At 39.8% G+C, this 26,664-nt stretch overlaps 1 protein-coding gene across 1 annotated transcript; it reads left to right on the top strand.

Moving 5' to 3' along the window:
- The first annotated feature begins 2,802 nt into the window (after positions 1-2,802).
- LOC123491402 (H-2 class I histocompatibility antigen, Q9 alpha chain-like) lies at positions 2,803-25,475 on the top strand. The gene is made up of 8 exons (XM_045222089.1): positions 2,803-2,935; positions 8,399-8,659; positions 22,440-22,718; positions 22,996-23,310; positions 23,543-23,659; positions 23,973-23,990; positions 24,268-24,347; positions 24,475-25,475. Exons 1-7 carry the CDS (start codon positions 2,878-2,880, stop codon positions 24,315-24,317), a joined length of 1,098 nt encoding a protein of 365 aa, XP_045078024.1. The 5' UTR covers positions 2,803-2,877; the 3' UTR covers positions 24,318-24,347; positions 24,475-25,475.
- The last annotated feature ends 1,189 nt before the right edge of the window (positions 25,476-26,664 follow it).

Here is a 26,664-nt window from a genome sequence, read left to right as displayed (position 1 = left end):
AAACGGTAACAAGAAGGATTCCATGACCAGAGACTTTTATCTGATAAACAAGCTATGGCCTCTGCTCTGCCCATCTTATTTCTTGGTGTATGTGCCAAATCAAATGCCAGTTCTCCGTTGACAATAATGGCGGACAATGACAGAGAGAGTTGGTAGAAGTTGCCTTAACCACTGATACAGGGACGGATATGTTTTACCCATCCAATGGTTTATGTTAGGATGGGGTTAGGGTAATCTGATCTAAGATCTGTGGTGAGAGGCAACTTCTTCTTTGAGCATGGCAAGCAGAGACATCGAAAGTCAAAGTCAAGTGTCAACTCCTGAGTGGTGCAGTGGTCTAAGGCACTGCATCGCAGTGCTAACTGTGCCACTAGAGATCCTGTTTCGAATCCAGGCTCTGTCGCAGCCGGCCGCGACCGGGAGACTCATGGGCGGCGCACAATTGGCCCAGCGTCGTCTAGGGTAGGGGAGGGAATGGCCGGCAGGGATGTAGCTCAGTTGATAGAGCATGGCATTTGCAACGCCAGGGTTGTGTGTTCGATTCCCACGGGGGGCCAGTATAAAAAAAAAAAATGTAATCAATAACTGTAAGTCGCTCTGGATAAGAGCGTCTGCTAAATGACAAAAAAAAAAAAAAAAAAAAAAAGTGACTCATCAGGTGATTCCTCTGAAACAGTGGTGAGGAGAGTTACAGTCTACCTATAGACGGCACTGTGGCATTGTTCATCCTTCACTGTAGCCTATGTGTCTGATGGTTTGTCCCTTTTATGATTCTTATCAAGGACGTTCCATTCACAGACTTATTAGCTAACTGAACTTGATGTGGTTATCCCCTCCACACACATACCAGAACACACTGTGGGAGTGTTAAAGAATTCCAGAACATGGTTATATCTGGGAGAGAATTTGAGTAATTATTGGTGAATGAAAAAATGTGTCCTGGTTAGCGATGTAGTTATTTTACAACTAGCTATGATAAAAGAGTTTTCATCTATTATCTACTGCCACAGTATTTCATTTTCCAGATGTATTTACAAAGAGAAAAAGCCTTGTTGAATGGCATGATTGTAATGTTCATGACAATAACAAACAAAGAATATGTGTCAATGTAATGCATCCCTCTCAGCAGTATGGATATGAAAAACCATGTTTACTAGAACTAGATGATGGGTCAATGTGTCGGCCATCTCATGATTGAGGATAGATAGACACAAGATGGCTGCATGGTGACGCTTTTACAGGAAAGGGTGTGGTACTTACCTCAACACTGTTTGACTCCACCCTCCTCTGTATGTGTGTGTGCACAGTACTTCCATTGCATTTCTATGCTGTATTATTATATTGCTGTGTTTTTCAATGTGATGCTATTTCATATCAAATGGAGCTAGATCCAACATGATGCACCTCATTCAATGGGTCATATACAGTATGCCAAATAAAGCTCCATAGACCTTAGCCTGAGATACATGTAGCTCTATTGTGTCATCCTTCCAAACCACAGTATGCCCTCTGAGAATACTATTGGAAGAATACATTGTTTCTCCTGTTTCACATCAACGTGATCCTCCTCCCATGTTATTGATTTGAGTCAAGGCCATTGTAAGAACTAAACTTACAGCAGCAGGTTGCTGCAAGACCTTCATGTATTTAGTCTTAACACAATATGCTTGCAGTATCTAGACTGGCTTGTCTTAAAATGATTTATTGCCACAGAGCCACTGAGATTAGTATTTTTCCTTTATCCCAATACATCTGATATACTGTTTGCCAAAGAAGGACCTGTCAAATTTCAGAGGTGGGGAACTACATAATCTACATAAACCTGTCAAAGTTCAACCTGACATCCCATTTACAAGTCATAAATAATACAGGGTCATTCTAAACAGGGTTAGTCGATTAGGTGGCCTCTTACTGTATGTTTCTGCATTAACTCCATGTTACATTGACTGTCATCCCCAAAAGTTTTCTGTTTCAGAATACAGTTTTCAATTAGTTAGCTTGTCTGACATTCAGGATTGAGTACAGAATCTCAATCTCATGTGTGTCTGTCTGTCTAAGTCCTCATTTGCCCCTACAACAAATATATGCCATGTTTTCATAACACATTGATACTGAAACCTATAAACTCATTCCAGTGTTGGGAGTGTTTGGGACGCTGCTCTGTTTAGATACAATATCTCAGTGTAACAGAGAGATACAGCATTAAAAGAACAGAGATGAAGAAGAGCCTCAAACTATTTTGCTGATGACTGACTCTGACCATGAAAACTGATCTGCATCACTCTTTAGAGAGTCCATTTTAAGGGGCATGTGAGGTAATGTTAAAAGTTGACAGAAAGCTTTGATGTCCTATATACACTGGAATATCAATGATTGCATAATTTCAGTAAAATATAATTGAAATTATACTGTGTAATCAAAAACATCTGCTGTGACAAATTATTTTTGTATATATAGTAATTGAGAAAGAAGAAATAAAAGGTGTACGGTTTTCATTTGACCTTTAGTTTCTAACTATATTTGAACCTGAACACACTCTCTGGAGAAACACTATCCTGAGTTACAATAAGCCATCAAAGTTAGTAGTAAAAATATCTAGACCCCCAAGCCCCAGGCACAATGAGAGCACTTTAATGGTTGACTGACGACACACAATTTACTTTCAGTTTCTAAATCAACCTTTGCTGCTTAGTTCCACCCGGATTCTAATGATGCTTGAGCTGGCCAAATTCTCATTGGCTCAAAAACGATATACAAGCTTATTTGAATTTGGTGCGTAGTATATTTCATCTCATTTGTGCCTTACAGCTCCGGAGAGTGAGGTAGGAAGAGAGAACCGTCGTAGTCATTGGAGAAAACACATTAACGAACGTCAACATGGAGGGTTGTATCTTGCTGGTGCTGGGAATAGGCCTTCTTCATACAGCATCTGCTGGTCAGTATAACATTATTTTAGATTTTACAAAAATATATATTTTTTCTATTTATGTAGGTTATTTAGAATCCATTATTTACTTAAATGGATAATACGGGATTTTGGTAATTAAGTCCTATACTACTTCCTCGGAGCCAGATTAACTCGCGGATATCATTTGTATGTATATGTCTGCATGCAGTTTGAAGGACGTAGCGCAATGACTGGACTTATATGGCAACATAGTCATTGCGCTAACAGTAGTTACCATTGGCTCGCAAAACTACCTCTAGCTTCATTCGTACTGGATGAAGATACATAAAAATTGTATCCATGAGGTCATCTGCCTCTGGGGAAGTAGATACAAGATAATTGTCAAAATCCCTAAGTAATTATATGTGCCTATGTATTTACTTATTATTGTTACATTAAACTATTAGACTTTTAGACCCTGCAAGCTTTTTCTTCAAAATCAATGACATATTTAGATTTTTTTGGAACTATTCTGATAATATAATTTTATTAGACAATGCGGTTTTTTATGACCGCACAGCACACAATGCTGAGGAGGTGGCAGCCCTGGCAGTGGACACACACACACAATGGTTGAATCACCGTTTTCCCCATTTAATTTCAGTAAAATTATGTAATACGTGGAATAGACGTTGAATTGAAGTCTGTGCCCAGTGGGAGGCTGTAGTATTTACATTGAAATAAACTGAAATGAATCACAATGATGCACTGAGTTTTAGAAAGCATGTTGACCAATGCATAGTCTACTACAGCCTAGGTATATGTTCTTCATTCCTAGAAAAATAAGGTATATTGATGGATTTATGTAATATTATGGTCATTAGATATAAAATAAAATGTATCTTTAGGGGTTTTGGAATATTCAAAAACACTGTTGGGTCTGACTCCAAAATCACGTTTGTTTCACTATGGGCTTCTTTGTTGATAGTGTTGAATTTAGTTGTGCATAGCTATATGTTTTTGTAGTCCTGTACTATAATGCACTGGAATGTACAAACCTGAAGATGTGCTGCCCATTAGTTACATGGTTCTCCCTGTCTTGCCTAGTAATACTTCTACACCTGCATTACTAGCTGTTTGGGGTTTTAGGCTGGGTTTCTGTACAGCACTTCGAGATATTAGCTGATGTAAGAAGGGCTATATAAAATAAAATTGATTGATTGATTAATACCTCGATATCACAGTTGCTACCCCTAACTGATCAGATGATAGTGGGTTGGTACTAGAGAAAGTGTTCACCTTGAATGAAATCACGTTTTACTTTTAAGTCGTAGTAGACATATGAGGGGTCAATCATGTCTTGGAAATGTGTAATGTAATTCAAATCTTTTTAAGTTGCAGTATGTTCAGTTTCAGTTCCAAACATTGGTGAAAACTGTAGGCTATTATGAAAGTACATCAATTTGGCTTGCAAGAAAATAAGTTTGCCATGTTATTTTGCAGTAACATCCTCAAGGTGGCAGTATAATAACAGAAACAAAGCTATTGAACGTTCTCGTATAGAAGCATCCACTTGTCTATCAAATCACATTTTATTTGTCACATGCGCAGAATACAACAGGTGTAGACTTCACCATAAAATGCTTACATACGAGCCGTTTCCCAACAATGCAGAGTTAGATAAGAAAAAATGTAATAATAACACAAGTTCGATAAGAACATTTTAAATAATAACACAAGAGCAATAAAATACACAAGAATGAGGCTATATACAGGGAGTACCAGTACCATATTAATGTACAGGAGGAGTACGAGGTAGTTGAGGTAGATAGGTATATATAGGCAGGGTAAAGTGACTAGGCATCAGGATGGATAATAATAAGACTAAGAACAAAGAACTGAGTAGCAGCAGCAGCGGATCTGTGTCGGACCTGTGCAGAAAATAGTTGAATTTTATAGTTTTTTGAAAATACCAACTTTTCAAATACTCAAGGTAGTCAAATATAGTTTATATAGAGTTTAAACTAAAAGGAAACTATTTGCTTTGATATTGAAATACAGGTCTCAGAAAACCCAATAATATTTGAAAGTATTTTTATATGCAAGTTATTTGAAAACATAACAAATATTATTTGATAGCTGCCAAATATTTGATGAAGAACCAAAACCTACAACAGTTAGTTGAATTAGTGTAAATATATGATCAATAGCACTTGGTTTGGAGGGCTCTCCGATATGAATCTTAATATAGACTATAGCCTAGAATTAAATACATGAGGGACATGGAATTACCACAACATTAGAGAAAAGCACTTTTGCAGCTTCAAAATGACTAACAAATATGTTTTCATAATGAGTGAGACAGGTTATACAGTAACACTTGACATCAAGTTCTTATACATGTGTAGTAACTTTGATTAATAGCAACGTTGTTACATAAGACTTTGGAAATGACTTTATAATTGCATAATAATTGAGTTATTATATAAGTGGAATAAGGAACAGTCACTATTCCTCTTGTGTACATTAGTTACAAAAACTCTCAGCTCATTGCTATTGCAATTAAAATGCAATAACCAAAGTATTATGTAACAACATGCTAATAAAATGTTAATCCAAAAGTTGTATTACCCATGCACAAGAACAGTTTAATGTTCAGTGTTACTGAGAATGCTAACAGTAACAAAATATGGCTATTAGGCTAAGTGTCGAAAGGATACTAAATATCCCAAAACTACCTTCTTGAATCAACTACAGTCAAGTTAGGTGAAAAATCATGTTAGTTTGTATTCTGAGTAAACTATCCCTTTAAATATGGTATAGTGTGTGTTTGAAACAAGAACACTTGTGCTCAGATGGACAAAGAGATTCGATGTTGTTTTTGCTAAGCATCCAACTTGCTGTTTGCAATGTTTGCAAATGGCTTTGAATTACTCTTCAGTATTTTCAGGTATCATCAAATGTATTGCAGCTTTCAAGCTTTTCAGTGGCATGTTGAAAGAGTCATACAGTAGTTGAGTATTACAACTTACTTATACTTATCTGTACAAAATATCATTGGTTAATTGGTTTGACTTGATTATGTACACCTGGGACAATGGACATTCAGGAGAATGGACGTTTACAAAATGTTAAGATAGAAACGTATTGTGTAGATCAAATATGACTGTCAGATAGATTGGAATAGTATATGAGATTGTGTGTGATCTATTCATTCTATTTCTATCTTCAACATGCAGTTCCAGATACAGCCCTGTCATTAGTCGAAGAGATTCCCTAAAAACACACCACTCTGAGAATTTACACAGCAGGTTAGGAGAATTAATGCAGAAGGTTAGGAGAATTAGGTTAAGGTTAGAGAAAATGCTCTGCTAACCTGTTATGAAAAGTCGCTTGTATCGAAGTGCCATGTTTTTAGGGAGTCCTATTAGTATAAGGCAGCCAATCCAATAGTTTCAGAAAAGAAGGATCTGTATTCAAATATTTTAGAAAAGTAGGAATCATTGGGGGTCTGTATTCAAATTGTCCCCCTGGAAAAATAGTTACTTTCCACAAAGCATAGTTAAAACGAGTTATCCCAGGCCTGGTGTGTGTGTGTGTGTATGTGGCATCAGTATGCGTGTATGTGTGTTATGTGTGTGTCTGTGTGTGTATGTAGTGTATGTGGGTTTTTGTCAGTGTGAGTGGGTGTGTGTAGAGTCTTGTCAGTGTGCACAGAGTCAGTGCAAAATAGGGTCAATGCAGATAGTCTGGTAACCATTTGATTAACTATTTAGCAGTCTTATGGCTTAGGGATAGAAGCTGTCTCGGAAGCTGTTGGTACTGCTTGTTGGACGGTAACAGAGAGAACTGTCTAGCTGAAGTCTGACATTTATTCTGCACTTCCTCTGACACCGCCTGGTATAGATGTCCTGGATGGCAGGGAGCTCGGCCCCAGTGATGTACTGATGACCAGCCTTTCAAAGCACTTCCTGATTACAGATGTGAGTGCTACGGGACGATAGTCATTTAGGCAGGTTACCTTGAAGTTCTTGGGAACAGGGAAAATGGTGGTCAGCTTGAAACATGTTGGTATTCCTCACTGGGACAAGCAGAGGTTGAAAATGTCAGTGAAGACACTTGCCAGCTGGTCTGCGCATGCTCTGAGAATGTACCTTTGTATTCCGTCTGGCCCAGCAGCCTTGCGAGTGTTAACCTGTTTAAAAGTATTACTCACATGGCCTATAGCTTGCTCAGTAACAACACTGGGGTGCTACTGACATATGCCATCTTTGAAAAAATTGGATTTTTTACCTTCCTCTCTGAATATGATGTCAGCATCACCCCACAGTACTGTGAACATTGACAGGTTTCTCCCCTGGGCTCTACAGTGTTATTCCTACAAAAATCAATGAAATATATACATTTCACCCCCTTTATTAAATATAATCCACTAATAGACTGTCATAAAAGTATATTTTGATGCCATATTACCTTTAGCTGAGTGTGCACTGAATCAAGTAGTATAAACCACTTGGTAGTTCCTATTAGGGGATGAATACTGTACTACCAGGTCAAATGTAAAGTTGCTAAAAGGTAATGTCATCTCATCTATCAGTGATAGTGCTATTGGGCTTGAGGTATTATCAATTTACTTACATGTACATTATTTATCAGATACTCTTATCATGAGCGACTTACAGTAGGGAGTGCATACATTTTCGTACTGATCCCCCGTGTGATTCCAACCCACAATCCTGGTGTTGCAAGCGCCATGTTCTACCAACTGAGCCACACAGGACCGTATCCTTTCCAAAATGTACATGCTGTACATTTGAAAGGGATACCATGTTTTCACATGTGTATATCACAGGTAATGAATCCACAGAAATATCTGCCTGGGAATATCACATTGTTCCATTTCACAATACTGTTCTTACTGTTCAGTGTCTCCTTCTATATATCAGACACTGATTCCAGGTAAATATTTTGGTAAAACATTCTTGGTTCTCCATGTCTGATACACAAAATGTGTAATATCTGGGGGTCACGTGCTGTTTTAGCAACTTTCCTTATAAATGTCACCCTGCCGTTGAACAAAAACACCTATTTTGGTACAAAGTAAAAGTGTTCAAAGTAATATTTATTTAACAACCAGTTTATTAAACAGTAGTGTGGAGAAACTAAAAAGTTAATATATGTCACGCCGACTCCCGCTCTACTAACCACCGGTCTGGGCACCATCATTACGCACACCTGGACCTCATCATCACATTGATTACTCTCCCTTTATTTAGCCCTCAGTAGCCTCAGTCATCAGGCACTATTGATTTTTTTTCACGTTCAGTACGCTTCTCCTGTTTTGTTTATCTGCCTTCTCTCATCATTAAACTCACCTTCTTTACCTGCTTCCTGAATCCAAGCGTAAACGCTACAGTATAGAGAAAATGTCAACCTCTGTTTAGCCTTTATGAGTTTGAAAAACAATTAGCTGTTAAGAATTCAACAATAACGTTTACTTTTTTCCTCTAGTGACTCACTCCCTGAAGTATTTCTACACCGCATCTTCTGAAGTTCCCAACTTCCCAGAGTTTGTGGTTGTGGGGATGGTGGATGATGTTCAGATGGTTCACTATGACAGCAACAGCCAGAGAGCGGTGCCCAAACAGGACTGGATGAACAAGCGGACAGACACACAGTACTGGGAGAGGGAGACAGGGAATTTTTTGGGTTCCCAACAGACTTTCAAAATCGACATCAATACTCTAAAGCAGCGTTTTAACCAAAGTGGAGGTAAGTCCTTCATCTTAACCTCATCTGATCAGTTGTGTTTGTGTAAACTGTCAAAATTCCTTATTCTAGGGGACAAGAATGCATCAGGATTAGAGAACTGATCACTAAAGTTACAGATCTAGAATGTCAGGGATGTACAGATCTGCCCCTCCTTTCCTGTTTCTGTTTCCTTCACACACAGCATCATTAGCTGACTTCAGTATTAGAAAACATCTAGCATGGCCTCCTTTGTTTCTTACTGTATGGATGGTCCCAATTCTTGCTCCTGGACACCAGCACAGCATTCAGTTTAAAACTACTGTGTACTGTTTTAAGTATACAAAGGACATATGACTATGACCATAACACTACTGTAAATGGCATTAAACTGCACACCATCTTTATCCACGTATGGCATTGGTAAGGTCACTCTCCAATTACCTGATTGGCAGGTTGGTGAATGTCAGATCTCTGTGATCTCTGCTTGAGATACATGTGCAAGTTTAATTAGTCAGTCAATACCTCAGTCAGTCCCTCTAGTCTGCTCTGTGGGGCTTTCATGCTGTGTGTGTGTGTGTGTTGTCCACACTGTCCAGCTGTGTGCTCCTCCTCTGTCCCCCACAGTAGAGCTGTAGTCTCCTCAGCCTCTCTGAGTGTCTCTCTGATCTGATGGGACAGAAGAGAGAAGCAGAGCATGATGATGATGATGATGGTGATTGATGATGATGATGTGTCTTTGGTCTTCTCTGCTCTAATGGACCAAAGCTCCCAGTGACTCCCTGTGGGCTCTGCAGCTGGAGCTGATCAGGCCTCTCAGGGGAACTCTACTAGGGCTGACCCCATTTAGTCGACTGGCCGATTGTTTGGTTGATAGGCTGTTGGTCGACCGAGATTTCTTTATTTGAGCAGTTGCAAATTGTTTCGTTTTTTCCATGGTGCACAAGCCACCTGTCTGATTGGCTCCTGTCTCAGTAGACTAATCCATTGGGGGATGGCACAGTCCATCAAAGACATGTGCAACTGAAATTGTATATGTTTCTATTATCTAAGAATAATGGTGCAACACTAATAAATATATAATAATTTTATAACAAATGCGCTTTCTCCCGCGTTGGATAGCGGTCGCTGTCCGCAGTTCTGAAACATAATCTTCAGTGCACTGTTGAATTGGCGCCTTTCCCTATATGTTGCTTTATAAATCATCCATATATATCTACAGAAATAAGACAGATCCTGCTTCTGTTGCCTGTTTGAGTGTTTGTTTAATAGCCTACTGATTCCGTGAGCACCAAGCCTCATGCAACAGCAAAATGTTGGATTAAGCGATTTCAGTTTTTTATATTTGCTATGCTTTTAAAAAGGCTTTACAAAAAAAAAATCAGTTAGAACAGACTCTCTGGTATTACTTATAATTTATTTAGGGTTGTTTACACTGTTCCAAACGGGCAGAAAAATAAAATTGTAATTTAACAGCACCTGTTTGTTACACAATATGCACACAGCTCTTGTTCCTACACCCTCCTTTTACTTGATATCCTTCTTATTGTTATTATTAAAGTTATTATTATGATCATCATTATAATAAGTAATTTCATTATCATTAGTAGGCTTCGTATAGTAGTAGCCTTGTATAGTCACCATTGAGCTGTAGGGCTAAGAGCGCGTCCTGTTTATTCTTTATACCGTAACTTACTTAGGCCTATTTCAATATATAGGCTACTGTATAAATCAATCAATCATTCATTCATGTCATCACACAGACGAGTCATTCATGCTTTGAAATGCAATCAAGCATTTTAGTTTTAAAACAAAATAACAAAGGGAGCTTTGAATAATAGCCCACACAAGAAATAAACCGCAATTCACGAATGCATGGAACTATTTTTAATCTTTGCTATAATAAAGGATTTATACATAAATATATATAAATAGTGAGAACAGACTCTCTGGTACACTTATAATTTATTTAGTGTTGTTTACACTTCCAAATGGTCCGAAAAAATAACACTGGAATCTAACAGCACGTGTTTGGCACACATAATACTCAGGCAGTGCTTGCTCCTATACCCTCCTTATTCATGATCTGCTGTAGTTTCCACAACTAAGTCAAATGTCTTCCACACATCTGACTTTCCCTTTCCCTCCTGAGTAACCAGTAAACAGTCCCCAGTTTCAAGTTTATTTTTCACGTCCTCCGCATCCATTTTACTGTGTTACAATGTTTGGAGTTTGTTATAACCAATTTATTGATGTGAATATGATAGGCTAGGGCTGGGTAATTAATTCAATTTTATATTATTGCGCGATATTCCAAATGCCTGTATCGCAAGAACCAAGGTTTTGTTATTTTTAGTTTTTATGAGCGTTTGTATTTCTGGTCTCTTTCGCTCCTTCTGTGCTGTGTGCACCTCCCCATTAACACCAGAGATCAGTATATAATGACGAGATGCATGTCTCCGCCCTAACAATGGGTGTCGTTGTCCCAAAGGCGGGAAGGCAGGCGACAAGCTTAGGTCCAAAATAAGACCATAGAAACTCATTGGGCTTATTTTGGACAGATTTTTGCGGGAGTGAAACCTCTCGCTTCGCCTCTTCCTCTATGGTTTACACACACCAAGCCCCTCCCCCTGCCTCTCACGCCAACAAAGTTAAGAGATCACATCTTCCTCTCTGACAAGCGGCTTCAACTCGCTATTTGCATTTGAGGTTTGGTCCAACAGAATCGGTCATATGAACACAAACACATGAAGACATTATTTTACTGTAATAGAGGAGAAGTTCACTTTTCTAACAATACCCTTTTTATGTCTCAACTACTCAAATTGTGCGCAGAGCAGACACTACTAAAACGAGAGTATCAATGAACATTGATTCTGGAAAGTGAATGCTCAGTTTGTCGCGCGCGGCATTGGTGTACTGCTAGCAGCATTTTATCCAAAGACTGTTATACTAGCTGTCTAGTCTGTGTTTTATAAATGTGCAATAAGCATAAAACACAATTATACAAGGAATTGGCAACATTCTGAGAAATAAGGTAGACCACTTGATTTCAACACCTGAACAAAGTGGACAGGCTAACATGCTTTTCTAACAGTTGGAGACAGACAGAAGGGTGTGTTCATAACAATTTAACTGTTCAACCTTGTTAGCTAGCAAAAATATCCAAGTTGGCTAAACTTCAAATATAAAGATTAGCTGGCTAATCACTAGCACATGGGCTTGAGAGACATTTGATGAGACCGGTGTTAATTTTCTAAGGCCTAATGCCTGCTACAAGAAGTTAGTCATTATTAGTGAATGTTCATTATGCATGGTTCTAGGTCAATTTGGAACAAAAAAGGGCATTTTCATAGACAGTCTTGAAAGCCAGATCAGTGATTATTGCAAAAAAAAAGCAGGTTAAACTATTTTGATGAAATAATTAAATTATTAGTGAGTCTTATGGTTGTGAAAGGATTATATTTAGCCTAGGTACAACTTCACATGCCCTGCATTCATTAGATTATTGCTGACTGTTTGAAATACAGTGTATTTGACCTTTAATTGTACAACAACGCATATTTAGAGATATCAAAAATATTGATATATATATATCGTGAATCGAGATATGATTTTTAGTCCATATCACCAGCCTTATGATAGGCTATAGGTCAGGCCCTATTGGTCACGTCCATGCGATGCATACCAGTTTCACGTAAAGAGAGCAAGAGTTGAGGGTATAGGGAATATTTTTCCTTAACAAATGAGGGATTTCGGTAACAACTTTTCAGTCAGAGAAACAAGTAAGAAACTAAATGTCTGTAATTATGTTGCAGCTTCAGCACGACGGACAGTGTGATAAACACTTGCTGTGTTGTGGTGCCTGTTCGCTGCAGCAGGGAGGAGAGAGAGACAACGTGCGCCAGTCACAGGCACTCTGTCATTTTATTAACACAGCGTGGCCATCTGACTCCCTCTAGTCATTTGTTTGTCTTAATTATTTCATTAAACATTGCGCTTAACCTTTTCAGGTGTGAGTTCCAAATATCTCTGACGGTCACCCCATTGTGAGGTTTTTTTTGTGCGTGAAGTCAGAATGCACTCACTGTTCCGAAACGTGATTGTTAAGCAACAGGACAGTTATGCCTCGATCACACCTACAGCGTCATTGCATTTTGGTACATTAGAAGTACATTCATTTCCAATGGAATGCTGCGTTTGCCTTGCAGCATTGCATTGCAGAGGCAGTTGCAGTGCGTTACGTATGCATAAAATTGTATGCATAGACTTGACAGAAAGTAGCAAAAGGTGAATGTTGAACTTTTGTTGCACACATATCCAGTAAAAAATATAGTCAGTTTACATAATAAAAAATAATTTATTTGAATGTTTTATTAATACATTTGCCAAGTAGCTTACATATTATTTGTGGTCCTCTGTAGCTCAATTGGTAGAGCATGGCGCTTGTAACGCCAGGGTAGTGGGTTCGATCCCCGGGACCACCCATACGTAAAAATGTATGCACACATGACTGTAAGTCGCTTTGGATTAAAACGTCTGCTAAATGGCATATTATTATTATTTATTCGATGACATCTACAAATGTATTTGTGCCAGCCTAAAATATTATTTCTCTCCAAAATGCATAGTTTTGGAGGGAATTGCAATTATAAATAGTCAAGATAGTAGAGAGTAGGCACTTTCAACAATGAGACCAATGTTGAGGAAGGTGGTCTTGATCGCGCTGTTGGACCGGGACCAGCCCCGCCGAAAGCGCAGGTCTGTGTGGGTCCAGGGATGGTTGAAGTCCCGAAAGCAGGCATGGGAGTCCCATTAACATTACATTTACATTTAAGTCATTTAGCAGACGCTCTTATCCAGAGCGACTTACAAATTGGTGCATTCAACTTAGGATAGCCAGTGGGACAACCACCCCCTTTGTTTTGTTTTTTGTTTTTTTAATGGGGGGGGGGGGTAGAAGGATGACTGTTATACTATTCCAGGTATTCCTTAAAGAGGTAGGGTTTCAAGTGTCTCCGGAAGGTGGTCAGTGACACCGCTGTCCTGGCGTCGTGGGGGAGCTTGTTCCACCATTGAGGTGCCAGAGCAGCGAATAGCTTTGACTGGGCTGAGCGGGAACTGTGCTTCCGTAGAGGTAGGGGGGCTAGCAGGCCAGAGGTGGATGAACGTAGTGCCCTCGTTTGGGTGTAGGGTCTGATCAGAGCCTGAAGGTAAGGAGGTGCTGTTCCCCTCACAGCTCCGTAGGCAAGCACCATGGTTTTGTAGTAGATGCGAGCATCAACTGGAAGCCAGTGGAGTGTGCAGAGGAGCGGAGTGACATGAGAGAACTTGGGAAGGTTGAACACCAGACGGGCTGCAGCGTTCTGGATAAGTTGTAGGGGTTTAATGGCACAGGCAGGGAGCCCAGCCAACAGCGAGTTGCAGTAATCCAGACGGGAGATGACAAGTGCCTGGATTAGGACCTGTGCCGCTTTCTGTGTAAGGTAGGGTCGTACTCTGCGGATGTTGTAGAGCATGAACCTGCAGGATCGGGTCACCACATCAGTATTATACACACCTGGCATGGTACATCAGGTGAGCAGGAGCTCTAATTAAGGTTATACGACATACACTGTGTGCACAACTATTAGGCAAGTCAGTGTTTTGACCATATCATCATTATTATGCATATTTCCCAACTCCAAGCTGTATAAACTGGAATGCTTATTGGATTTAAGCATATCAGGTGATGTGTATTTGTGTAATGAGGGAGGGTGTGGCCTAAGGAGATCAACACCCTATATCAAGGTGTGTATAATTTTTAGGCAGCTCCTTTTCCTCAGGCAAAATGGGCCAAAAAAGAGATTTAACTGACTCTGAAAAGTCAAAAATTGTAAAAAGTATTTCAAAAGGGATGCAGCGCTCTTGAAATTGCTAAGATATGGGGGCGTGATCACAGAACCATCAAACGTTTTGTTGCAAATAGTCAACAGGGTCGCAAGAACCGTGTTGAGAAAGAAAGACGCAAATTAACTGCCAAAGATTTGAGAAGAATCAAACGTGAAGCTACCAGGAACCCATTATCCTCCAGTGCTGTCATATTCCAGAACTGCCTACCTGGAGTGCCCAGAAGTACAAGGTGTTCAGTGCTCAGAGACATGGCCAAGGTAAGGAAGGCTGAAACTCGACCACCACTGAACAAGACACATAAGTTGAAACGTCAAGACTGGCCCAAGAAATATCTGAAGACAGATTTTTCAAAGGTTTTATGGACTGATGAGATGAGAGTGACTCTTGACGGACCAGATGGATGGGCCCGTGGCTGGATCAGTAACGGGCACGGAGCTCCACTTCGACTCAGACGCCAGCAAGGTGGAGGTGGGGTACTGGTATGGGCTGGTATTATTAAAGATGAGCTAGATGGACCTTTTCGGGTTGAAGATGGACTCAAACTCAACTCCCAAACCTACTGCCAGTTTTTAGAAGACACTTTCTTCAAGCAGTGGTACAGGAAAAAGTCTGCATCTTTCAAGAAGACCATGATTTTTATGCAGGACAATGCTCCATCGCATGCATCGAAGTACTCCACTGTGTGGCTAGCCAGTAAAGGTCTTAAAAATAAAAGAATAATGAGATGGCCCCCTTCCTCACCTGACCTAAACCCTATTGAGAACTTGTGGTACCTTCTTAAACGGTCGATTTACGGTGAAGGAAAACAGTACCCCTCTCTGACCAGTATCTGGGAGGATGTGGTTGCTGCTACACAAAAAGTTGATTGTCAACAGATCGAAAAACTGACAGACTCCATGGATGGAAGGCTTATTACTGTTATTGAAAAGAAGGGTGGCTATATTGGTCACTGATATTTTTTTGAAATGTCAGAAATGTTTATTTGTAAATTTTGAGTTGTTTGTTTATTATTCTCACTTTAACAGATGAAAATAAACAAGTGAGATGGGGAACTTTTCGTTTTTAATTTAGTTGCATAATAATTCTGCACACTAATAGTTGCCCAATAATTGTGCACACATAGATATTCTCCAAAGAAAGCCAAAACCTCACTTTTACTTTCTTAAATATTCAGATTTGAGGTTTATTAACCTTTTGGATTGACCGAGAGCACTGTAGTTGTTCAATAATAAAATGAATCCTCAAACATACAACTTGCCTAATAATTGTGCACACAGTGTACAGTTACATTTTACATTCGTATGATAACAATGGGAAAGGCTAACCTACGGTCCATACAAATAGTACCGCGTTTTCCACCATCTTCACTGGTCTGACAACATGCAGTTGGAAAATAAACTAATTAGGAAGAGAATGGGTTTTTACTTTCATCTTGTCTTAGATCCAGTGGTGTAAAATACTTTAGTAAAAATACTTTAAAGTACTACTTAAGTATTTTGGGGGGTATCTGTACTTTATTATTTATATTTTTGACAACTTCTACTTTAACTTCACTACATTTCTAAAGAAAATCATGTACTTTTTACTCCATACATTTTCTCTCACACCCAAAAGTACTCGTTACATTTTTTATGCTTAGCCGGACCTTAAAATGGTCCAATTCACGCATTTCAAGAGAACATCCCTTGTCATCCCTACTGCCTCTGCAGACTCACTAAACACACAAGCTTTGTTTGTAAATTATGTCTGATTGTGCCCACGGCTATGCGTAAATTAAAAAAACATTGTTCGCATAATATAAGGAATTATTGAAATGATTTATACTTTTACTTTTGATACTTAAGTATATTTTAGCAATTACATTTACTTTTGCTACTTAAGTATATTTAAAACCAAATACTTTTAGACTTTTACTCAGGTAGTATTTTACTGGGTGACTTTCACTTTTACTTGAGTCTTTTTCTATTATGGTATCTTTACTTTTACTCAAGTATGACAATTGGGTACTTTTTCCACCACTGCTTAGATCTGCAAAGGTGTAGGGAGGAAATAAGGAGATTAGGTCTAAATGAGATACTAATAAACAAATGAAACTGACTATGAAAAAATGGGAAAGAACATGACAGGTAGGTGTGTTATAAAATGTTTACAAAAATTAAAACAAGTATTGAAAGAGGTGTGTGTTTGTGCATGTATGTGCGTCTAAAAATACAAAAATGAATGTGTAGCTAAACACACAAATCACCTGTAATCTGTAAGAGAACAACAAGATCATGTATTGTTGTCACAACTGCAGACAGAGACAGGGACTACTCATAAAGCCTGGAGGTAGTAGGGGGACTTCAGACATGGCCATGAAGAGAGAGACGGCAGGGCAGTGGAGATCTGAGGTGCAGAGAGGAGTGGAGGAGAGGTGTGTGTGTCTGACAAAACTAAAAGTGGATGTGTAGCCACAATACAGGTAAACACACATTTCACCTTTCGTCTTGTAAAAGAACAAGAGCATCTGAATTCTCCGGTGTGTGAGTTTCAATTCAGTACATTTTCATGCAATCTATGTACGACTAATAATGAATGCTGTCCTAAGTATTGAGTAACTATTTACCTTATGAATTCCATGAATTTTATACTCAAAAAGCCTACTAACAAGGACATAGTAAGCAGAATAAGGACAGTTGGAAAATCTCAATTGAGGACATTTGGAAAATCTCCGTTGCATTTCATTGATTCCTCGCGTCCTCTCTCCTCACCTCTCGCTCAAAACCCATTGGAGAAGAAGGTCAGCGTGAAGGAACCTGACATTCCCTCTCTCTGACCTCCTCCTCCAATGGGCTTTGAGAAGGAGGCGAGGAGAGAGGACGTGAGTCAAGGAAATACAGTTTAGATTCTCCCATGGAGAGAGAGAGAGAGTAATACAGACAGTCAACCCACCCCCTCACCAGTCTGCCGGCCTTCTCCCCTCTATCTGCCTCTGCTCCATCCCTATGGTTAGCCACCACCGTTCATCTCGACAGCCTCCTCAGGCAGAGGGAGATAAAAGGGCGGGGCAATGGAAATGGGAGGTGCCTCGAGGAGAAGAGCAGAGTCTCGGTCTCTGAAAAAAAGAAAATAATGTGTAGCAATAACACTGCTAAACAAACTAATGGTCCCTGGACGTCATGGACCAGTCCATGGAACATAACTTCACAAAAAGTTTCAACACCATGGTTTTCAGGTGGTTTTAAATGAAAGAAATACATTCGCCTTTTGTTTTGTAAGAGACCAACGAGCATCTGTGAATTCTCCGGTGTGTGAGTTTCAATTCAGTCAATTCAGAAATCTATGTAACACTAATAATGAATGCTATCCTAAAAATGTTGTAACAATTGACTTTATGAATTGACTGAATTTAAATGGAATTGACACGTGTGAAAGGAAAGGTACAATGAGGGAGGTCAAAACAACAACTCCTCTCCTCTTCCTGTCCTTCCTGTGAGCTGGTTGGCTAATTTGACTCCATCTACATCTCATTACATAATATAACACCATAGAAGGTGAGATTTATGTTAACTAAATACTGCTTGTATAGTGTAGTTAGTGGCATAAATATTGGAACAGTGTGGTAAAGTTGGTAATACTTGCTGTTTACTCATGGAAATTGTATTTCAGATCAAAGGATGAATATGACAGGCAAATATTTAGACAGCAAACTGTTGTTTCAGGGTATTTTCTAATCCAGAAACAACAGCTATACATTTTCCTCATATTAATCCATTGATCTGAAATACCAATTAGCCTACATGAGTATACTGCAAAAATGACGTACTTTACTTAACTGTCGCAATACTTATAACACTACCTGTGTTGTGGGGGAAAAAACGTACCCTTGAACTCGGCTTCGAAAAGCAGCTGATGAATTTGAACCTTGACTGCTGCTTTTCTTGGCTGAGGCAGCCTCTTCAGGGTTGGCATGGCAACGAGGGTCTCTTCATCCTCCTCCCTGTGAGCATCAGGTTGGGCTGCATCCCTCTCGACGGCTTGGAGGAGCCTCTGCTGAAATGAGTTGAGTGGATCTGGGGGCTGGTACCTCCGATGACGCCTGGTGTGACGATGTTCCTCTTCGTTTCTCTCCCCATTTGTCTCCACGGCCACATCCTGTTCAACGAGGTCCTCAGTGGTCACTTCCGTCAGGGGCATAATAATCTCACCGGGTCCCAGATCCAGCGGTGCTTCCTCCATTTCAGCATCTTCCATGGCCGCACCGGTGGTGGTCATACTTGTGGATGACGTAGACATCGTGGAGGGTCTCGTTGCACCGGTGGTGGCGGTGGTCGCACTTGTAGATGACGTAGAGCGTCTCACTGCACTGGTGGAGGCGGTGGTCGCATTTATAGATGACGTAGAGGGTCTTGATGCACCGGTGGAGGCGGTGGTCGCATTTATAGATGACGTAGAGGGTCTTGATGCACCGGTTGCGCCCGCACTTGTGGATGACGTAGAGGGTCTGGCTGTAAAATTGCCACTCATTGCCCTAGGTACAATAAATGGATCCAAAAAGAAAGAATGTGGCCGAAGCACCAAGGCTGCTGGCCTGAAGCTGCTGGCCCAGACCTCTTCTTCTCTTTCTCTGCCCTTCGCTCTCTCTGATACCTGTCCCTGAGTCCTCTCCACTTCCTCCTACAGTCTTCTTCTACATAGACATGAACATGATAAGCCAAAGCACCACCTAGCATAACTATAATTATTAGATAGCTATCATGGACATGTCACCTACTGTACACAAAGACACACACACAAGGTTATCTGACCAAATGATCAGGGGTAGTATCTACCATCATTTCTATTACTATTTATCTCACACACACACACACACTCTCTCACATGCACAGTCACACACTCTCTCACATACACACTCACACTCTCTCACATACACACTCACCCTCTCTCACAAACACACTCACCCTCTCTCACAAACACACTCACACTCTCTCACACAAACGGTTATTTGGCCAAATTATCATGGGTAGTAACTAGCATCATTTATATTACTATTTCTCTCTCTCTCACACACACACACACACACACACACACACACACACTTCACTAGCTAGCTAGCCACATCTAGAACAAGCTCACTACTAAACTGACCTGGCGATCCTGTCGTGTTTATGTCCATGTAGCTGTCAGCAGTTGTGTCAAAAAGACACGGTTTTGAGGATACTGTGACAATGACTCTCTCCTCCATGTATCTAACAACCTCATGTGACCGTCTGCAACACGTGTGTAGATACCTGCATTCAGTATAGTTGCGTAGCTGCACAAAATGTTATGCAGCATTGATGCAATGACGCTGTTGGTGTGATCAAGGCGTTAACCCGCGTTTCCCTCGAACCAAGGCACACTGCCTGCTAATTATCTATAGTTTCAACTTTTATATAGTTTTATTTTCTAACAATGGTTTGAATTGAAGTGTGTTCCACCTCCTCATTAATTCACATAGAAGTAGCCCATTTCACTGTTGCAGACAATTTGTTTGAGCCATTATTGTTATGATCATTATTATTAAGTAATGTCATTATCATTAGTAGGCTTAGTATAGCAGCCTTGTATAACCACCATCAAGCTGTAGAGCTAAGGGCGCGTCCTGTTTAGCTGTGTTAATACCGTAACTTACTTAGGCTTATATTTCAATAAATAGGCTACTGTATCAATCAATCATTTGTTCATGTCATCACACAGACGAGTCATTCATGCATTGAAATGCAATGAAGCGTTTTAGTTTTTAAACAAAATGCCAAAGGGAGCTTTGAATAATTAGCCTAAACAATAAATGAACCGCAATTCGCAAATGCATGCAACTGTTTTTAGCCTTTGCTGTAATAACGTCTTTATATACTGAACAAAAATATAAACGCAACTTTTAACAATTTCAAAGATTTTACTGAGTCACAATTTAAATACATTAATTAGGCATTAATCTATGGATTTCAGATGACTGGGAATAAATATTTGCATCTGTTGGTCACAGGTACCTTTAAAAAAAAGGTAGGGGTGTGGATCAGAAAACCAGTCAGCATCTGCTGTGACCACCATTTGCCTCATGCAGCACGACACATCACCATAGAATTGATCAGGTTGTTGAGTTTGGCCTGTGGAATGTTGTCCCACTCCTCTTCAATGGCTGTGCGAAGTTACTAGATATTGGCGGGAACTGGAACATGCTGTCGTACACGTCAATCCAGAGCATCCTTGCGACATGGGGCCGTGCATTATCATGTTGAAACATGAGGTGATGGCGGCGGATGAATGGCACGACAATGGGCCTCAGGATCTCGTCACGGTATCTCTGTGCATTCAAATTTCCATCGATAAAATGCAATTGTGTTCCTTGTCCATAGCTTATGCCTGCCCATACCATAACCCCACCGCCACCATGAGGCACTCTGTTCACAACGTTGACATCAGTAAACCGCTCGCCCTCACGACACCATACACGTGGTCTGCGGTTGTGAGGCCAGTTGGACATACTGCCAAATACTCTAAAATGACCTTGGAGGCAGCTTATGGTAGAGTAATGAACATTACATTCTCTGGCAAATAGCTCTGTTGGATATTCCTGCAGTCAGCATGCCATTTGCACACTCCCTCAAAACTGGCATTGTGTTGTGTGACAAAACTGCATTTGTAGAGTGGTCTTTTATTGTCCGCAGCGCAAGGTACAAGTATGTAATGATCATGCTGGTTAATCAGCTTCTTGATATGCCACACCTGTCAGTTGGATGGATTATCTTGGCAAAGCAGAAATGCTCACAAACAGGGATGTAAACACATTTGTGCAGAAATTTGACAGAAAAAAGCTTTTATTTCAGAGCATGAAACATGGGGCCAACACTTTACATGTTGCATTCATATTTTTGTTCAGTGTATATCATTTATATACTTTGTTTTTCTTCGTTAGAACAGACTCTGGAACACTTATAATTTATATATAAATGTATATCCAAATGGCTGTAATTATGTTGCAGCTTCAGCACCACGGACAGTGTGATAAACACTTGCTGTGTTGTGGTGCCTGTTCGCTGCAGCAGGGAGGAGAGAGAGACAACATGCGCCAGTCACAGGCACTCACTGTCATTTTTTTAACACAGCGTGGCCATCTGACTCACTCTTGAGTCATTTGTTTGTCTTAATTATTTCATCAAACAGTGCGTTTAAAGCATCAGACAAGCACAGTTCAAACACATAGGATGTGTCTATATTTGGAAAAATACACGTTTTGACATTTCGACCAATCGATTGGTTGAAGGAACAGACTACTCTCAGTCGACCAATATTTTTTTTGTCAGGGACAGCCCTACTCTCTACACACTCACCTGTCACCCTCAGGATCTGGGGATCACACACAGCTCCAGTAGTCTCACATTATTGAGAGATAATCTTCCTCATGTTAGTCTCTCCATCTCTCTCTCCTGTTGTTCCTGACTGAACGGAGGATCCTCTCTCACTTCCTCTATTTATCTCTGACATCATCACTAGAAGACAGTCTTCATTTACCAACAGTGTTTTATTCATTTACACACATCATTGAAAACTACAGTCCTACACAACATCCATTTGTTAGAATAACACTACTGTACATAACACAATGTGTATCTTCAACACAGTAGATAGAACCAAGCCAACATCAGCTGGTGTAGAATAGATCCACACTCTCTGAGGCTCCTCATCAACTCTCTCTGTCTCTGTGGTGAAGGTGTGACATCATCACCACACTGTAGAGGTCTGAGCTGGATCTCTCTCTGTTTTATTCCAGTCTGGTTGAACAACTAATATATGATGATAGAGATCCCACTGGCAGTCGGAATCTGGAGAACAGAATGATTAACTGTGTTGATCATATTTCTCTTTCTTTCTTTCTTTCTTTCTCTCTCAGGTGTGCACACATGGATGAGGATGTACGGCTGTGAGTGGGATGAGGACACTAGAGTCACAGAGGGGTTTGATCAGTTTGGATATGATGGAGAGGATTTCGTAGCATTTGACCTGAAGACCAAGACATGGATCGCCCCAACACCACAGGCAGTCATCACCAAACACAAGTGGGACAGAAACATGGGTTTCAATGAGAACATGAACAACTACCTCACCCAGACCTGCATTGACTGGCTGAAGAAGTATCTGGACTATGGGAAGAGCACTCTGATGAGGACAGGTACAGAGACAGATGACATAGCTCGACTTACACAGGAATTATGTGATATTTCATTATCAGGAATCATTTCAAAATCAATTGTTTTTAAGAAACATGAAATTGTTGTTTTGAATGACAATAGTATTGTCTTTAAAAACATTTATCATTTAACTGTCTTTTTCTCACTACTGCTACCCTCTCTGTCATTTTCTCTCCCATCTCTATCTGTGTGCATCTGTCTATTCCCCCTCTCAACACTACACTACACTCTCTCTCTTCCCCCCTTTTCTCTCTCCAGTCCCTCCCCTAGTGTCTCTGCTCCAGAAGACCCCCTCCTCTCCAGTGACCTGCCACGCTACAGGTTTCTACCCCAGTGGAGTCATGGTGTTCTGGCAGAAAGATGGACAAGAGCAGCATGAAGATATGGAGAATGGAGAGACTCTCCACAACATTGATGGAACCTTCCAGAAAAGCGTCCACCTCACAGTGACACCTGACAAGTGGAAGAACAACAAGTATCAGTGTGTGGTTCAGGTCACTGGTATCAAGGAGGACTTCATCAAGGTTCTGACTGAGTCTGAGATCCAGACCAACTGGGGAAAGACTAACAGGGGTAAAAGGGAGATGGATTCAAATATACGCTATACCCAACCCTCCTACTGAATGTGCCCAATATTCCTAATTTAAGTTCACTCACCTGCTTAGTAACACTACCTTTCTGACTGCATGTTCTCATTGACCACCTGACCTTTTATTAACATTGAGGGATGCTGCTTGGAGTTCATTTGAGATGGAAATGGCCCATCTAGCACTGTAGTCTGAATGCTCTGTTCTGATGATTACAGGTGCAAATGACCCAAACACCACTGGCTCCGCCCTCATCATTGGAGTGGTTGTAGCTCTCCTGGCCGTTGTTGCTGTTGTTGTTGGGGTCGTCATTTGGAAGAAGAAGAGCAAGAAAGGTGTGAGGAGAGAAAGACCTCTTTCTATTATCATATGTAGGATACACTGTCATCTTAGATATTATCAGAAGTGTTTTAGTTAGTAGTTTAGAAGTAGTAGTCGTAGTACTGGTTTACAAGCAATAGTATTGTAGCTAGTGATGGTAGAAGTATGTTTGATCTGATTCATGTAAATAAAGAGTCACGTTGTCACTTAGGTTGTATGTGATGTCTGCAGTAGGAATACAGGATTCAGAATACTCTCAAACATGTTCTCTTGTAATATTCCACCAAATCAGAGTCAATAATAACATCACGTTTATCTCTGTTTCAGGCTTTCTTCCAACCAGCAGTAAGTGGGGACCTTCATGTTGTTTGCTGTTCTAAAAAGATCACAGATTGTTTGTTTTGTGTGGACTGGACTGTGTCCATTTTAGAATGTGGTTGAGTCTCTTTTCCTTGTAGATTCTGATGCTGGTTCAAACTTAGATGTCAATTGATGTAGCTACTTAGTTTATATGGAAGGTTTTATTTACCCTGAACCATGCATTAGGAACTTGTAAATGAACCTGAACTCATTATCTTTCAATCAGTCTCTTTTTCTTACATTGCTTTCATTTCTGTTTTAGCTTCCGACACTGACTCTGACAACTCTGGGAAAGGTGTCCAAAAGACTTGAGAGACCTCTCTGCACTTCTGTAACATCAGAGTAAGTCACTTAAGGTGTCCTCATATTAATGAGCAAACTAGAGAAACAACCACTACCACACTGGAACACACTGCTACTGTTTGGAATGTGTTTATGTGTGTAACCCCTCTCTTCTCATGTGTTTTAGGAAGGAGCTGAAGAGGACAGGAACGAAATGGAAACAACAAACATTGAACTTCCCAAGAACGTAACACATACGTATACTTACACACACATCAGTCTCACACATACACCTTTCTCACACACAAGCTCACACACACACACTGTAAACACAGAATCCATATATAAAAAAAATCTGCTGTCAGAAATATTCTTTGGTGATTTCCTTTAAACCGTTTTACTTTCATTTAATCCATGGTTTGGCTTTTTAAAAGTTGTGCTGTAATTTTGTTGAATTATATAATGTAATATTGCCATGGTTTGGCTTTTTAAAAGTTGTGCTGTAATTTTGTTGAATTATAAAATGTAATATTGCCACTGTGTGATAGACGTATCTCAGTCTTACGGGTATATTAGAATCAATGGAACACCATGAAAGTGTGTTTCTGGAAAGGATTAGATTGTTGAGCGATGTTAAATTAAGATCTGAATTTATATTATTCTACAAATAAAACATAAATTTGTTTGATTTTCCCCTAAGTGAAGCCACCAAAACAATCACATTTAAAAGATATTGCTGTAAACTGGAAAAACATCATTATTTTGTTTGAATGTGTAGTGTAGCTGCACATATGTGTACGTTTTGGTGGTATAAGATACAGTAATTGTGTGACATGTTATAACTTTGCTCACACTAACTTGTTTAATTGCATGGCCATAAGCCAGACAAGGTCTGTCCACATGTTCCATTTGTAAATGTTTCTCTTTTAACGGAAGTGACTTTATTTTTCGAGCTGTTTTGATTTTATGATACGTTTGATTTATGATGGGGCATAACACTTTTTGACTATACGTTCTGTAGAAATAAGTTGGTGATGGGGCAAGTGAACAAGTATTTTATTGCAAGTGTAAATGTGATCCATTTAAGAGATACATAATCAACCAGCCAAACAAGACAAATTAGAGACCAAATTCATGCATTCTGTAATAATGTTCTTACACCTTTCAATAAAGTCTACAAAATTGGAATGAAAGTGTCATACTGGGCCTTTTAATCATTTTTGCTGTAAGATATTATGTTCTAAACAGCGAAGGACTTGAAGTGGAACAATATCATTTTGTAAATGGGCTTAAGAAGAAGTAACAGATTTTGATGACCTGTATGAAAAATGATGGGGTAGCAGGTAGCCTAGCGGTTAAGAGCGTTGGGCCAGTAACCGAAAGGTTGCTGGTTTGAATCCCTGAGCAGACTATGTACAAATCTGCCAACGTGCACTGGAGCAAGGCACTTAACCCTAATTGCTCCTCTAAGTCTCTGGATAAAAGCGTCTGATATGTAAATGTTTTTATAAAATGCTTCTTAGAAAGGGGGATAATCTCTACACTGTTTCGGCACTTATTTCAGTCCAAGTCAAGCACGGGCGTAACTAAATAGGTGCCGATACTCATTTTGGGTGCGGTACTGTTTACTTGTAGGTGTAGGAGTTCCACAATTATTTTGTAACAATATAATAGGCTTTTGGATAAATTACATTCTAGATATTTTGTTGACCTGTATGAAAGATGTTTGAATAAAATACTTATTAAAATAGGGGATTGTCTATGCACTGTATATTTTGTCCTGAACATTATATGATAGAGATTAGAACAAATCATGTTCAGTATCTTCACTTGTCTGACCACAGCACTGGTCATTTTCATTATCTTCTAATCAGGGACTGATTCAGACCTGGAAAACCAGGTGAGTGAACTCTGACCTATGAAATAAATTATATTTATTGATCAATAAACTGCCAGGGAGAACAGAGCAGCTGTGGCAGTACTTCTGCCCTCTAGAGCTGAAATGTAATAGCCTATCATATGGTATTCACCAAGACCTGTTGCACAGAATCCTGCCTGGCAACAGGTGATATCAATGTTGGTAATACTATTTTATGGAATGTAGTTGCTATAAGGGATTTAATTATCTTTTTATAACATACTGGGCACTATAGTATAGTCCCCATGTAACTACTGCACACACTATTCATATCCACAGTGACTCATCTATCAAGCTGAGAAAATGAACATAATATGGGAGAAAAGGTTACTTCAGGTTTTATGGCAAATTCATTCCATTAATTTAAAACTTCCTCTGATAGCACAAACATTTTGTTTGTAGAATTTCATTTGTACAATGAACTCCTATACTAAGGTGGACATTTACAGAAGGGTGCCA

The sequence above is a fragment of the Coregonus clupeaformis genome, chromosome 8 (genome assembly GCF_020615455.1).
Source record: "Coregonus clupeaformis isolate EN_2021a chromosome 8, ASM2061545v1, whole genome shotgun sequence".
Taxonomy (NCBI): domain Eukaryota; kingdom Metazoa; phylum Chordata; class Actinopteri; order Salmoniformes; family Salmonidae; genus Coregonus; species Coregonus clupeaformis.
Note: the sequence above shows the minus strand (reverse complement) of the source record. Positions and strands in the feature narration are given on the sequence as shown.

Bases quoted from the DNA above. Each gene is read 5' to 3' on its own strand.
- LOC123491402 (XM_045222089.1), top strand. From the start codon at position 2,878: ATGGAGGGTTGTATCTTGCTGGTGCTGGGAATAGGCCTTCTTCATACA. The intron at 2,936-8,398 runs GTCAGTATAACA...TTTTTCCTCTAG, and splicing joins TCTTCATACAGCATCTGCTG to TGACTCACTCCCTGAAGTAT. The intron at 8,660-22,439 runs GTAAGTCCTTCA...TTTCTCTCTCAG, and splicing joins GCGTTTTAACCAAAGTGGAG to GTGTGCACACATGGATGAGG.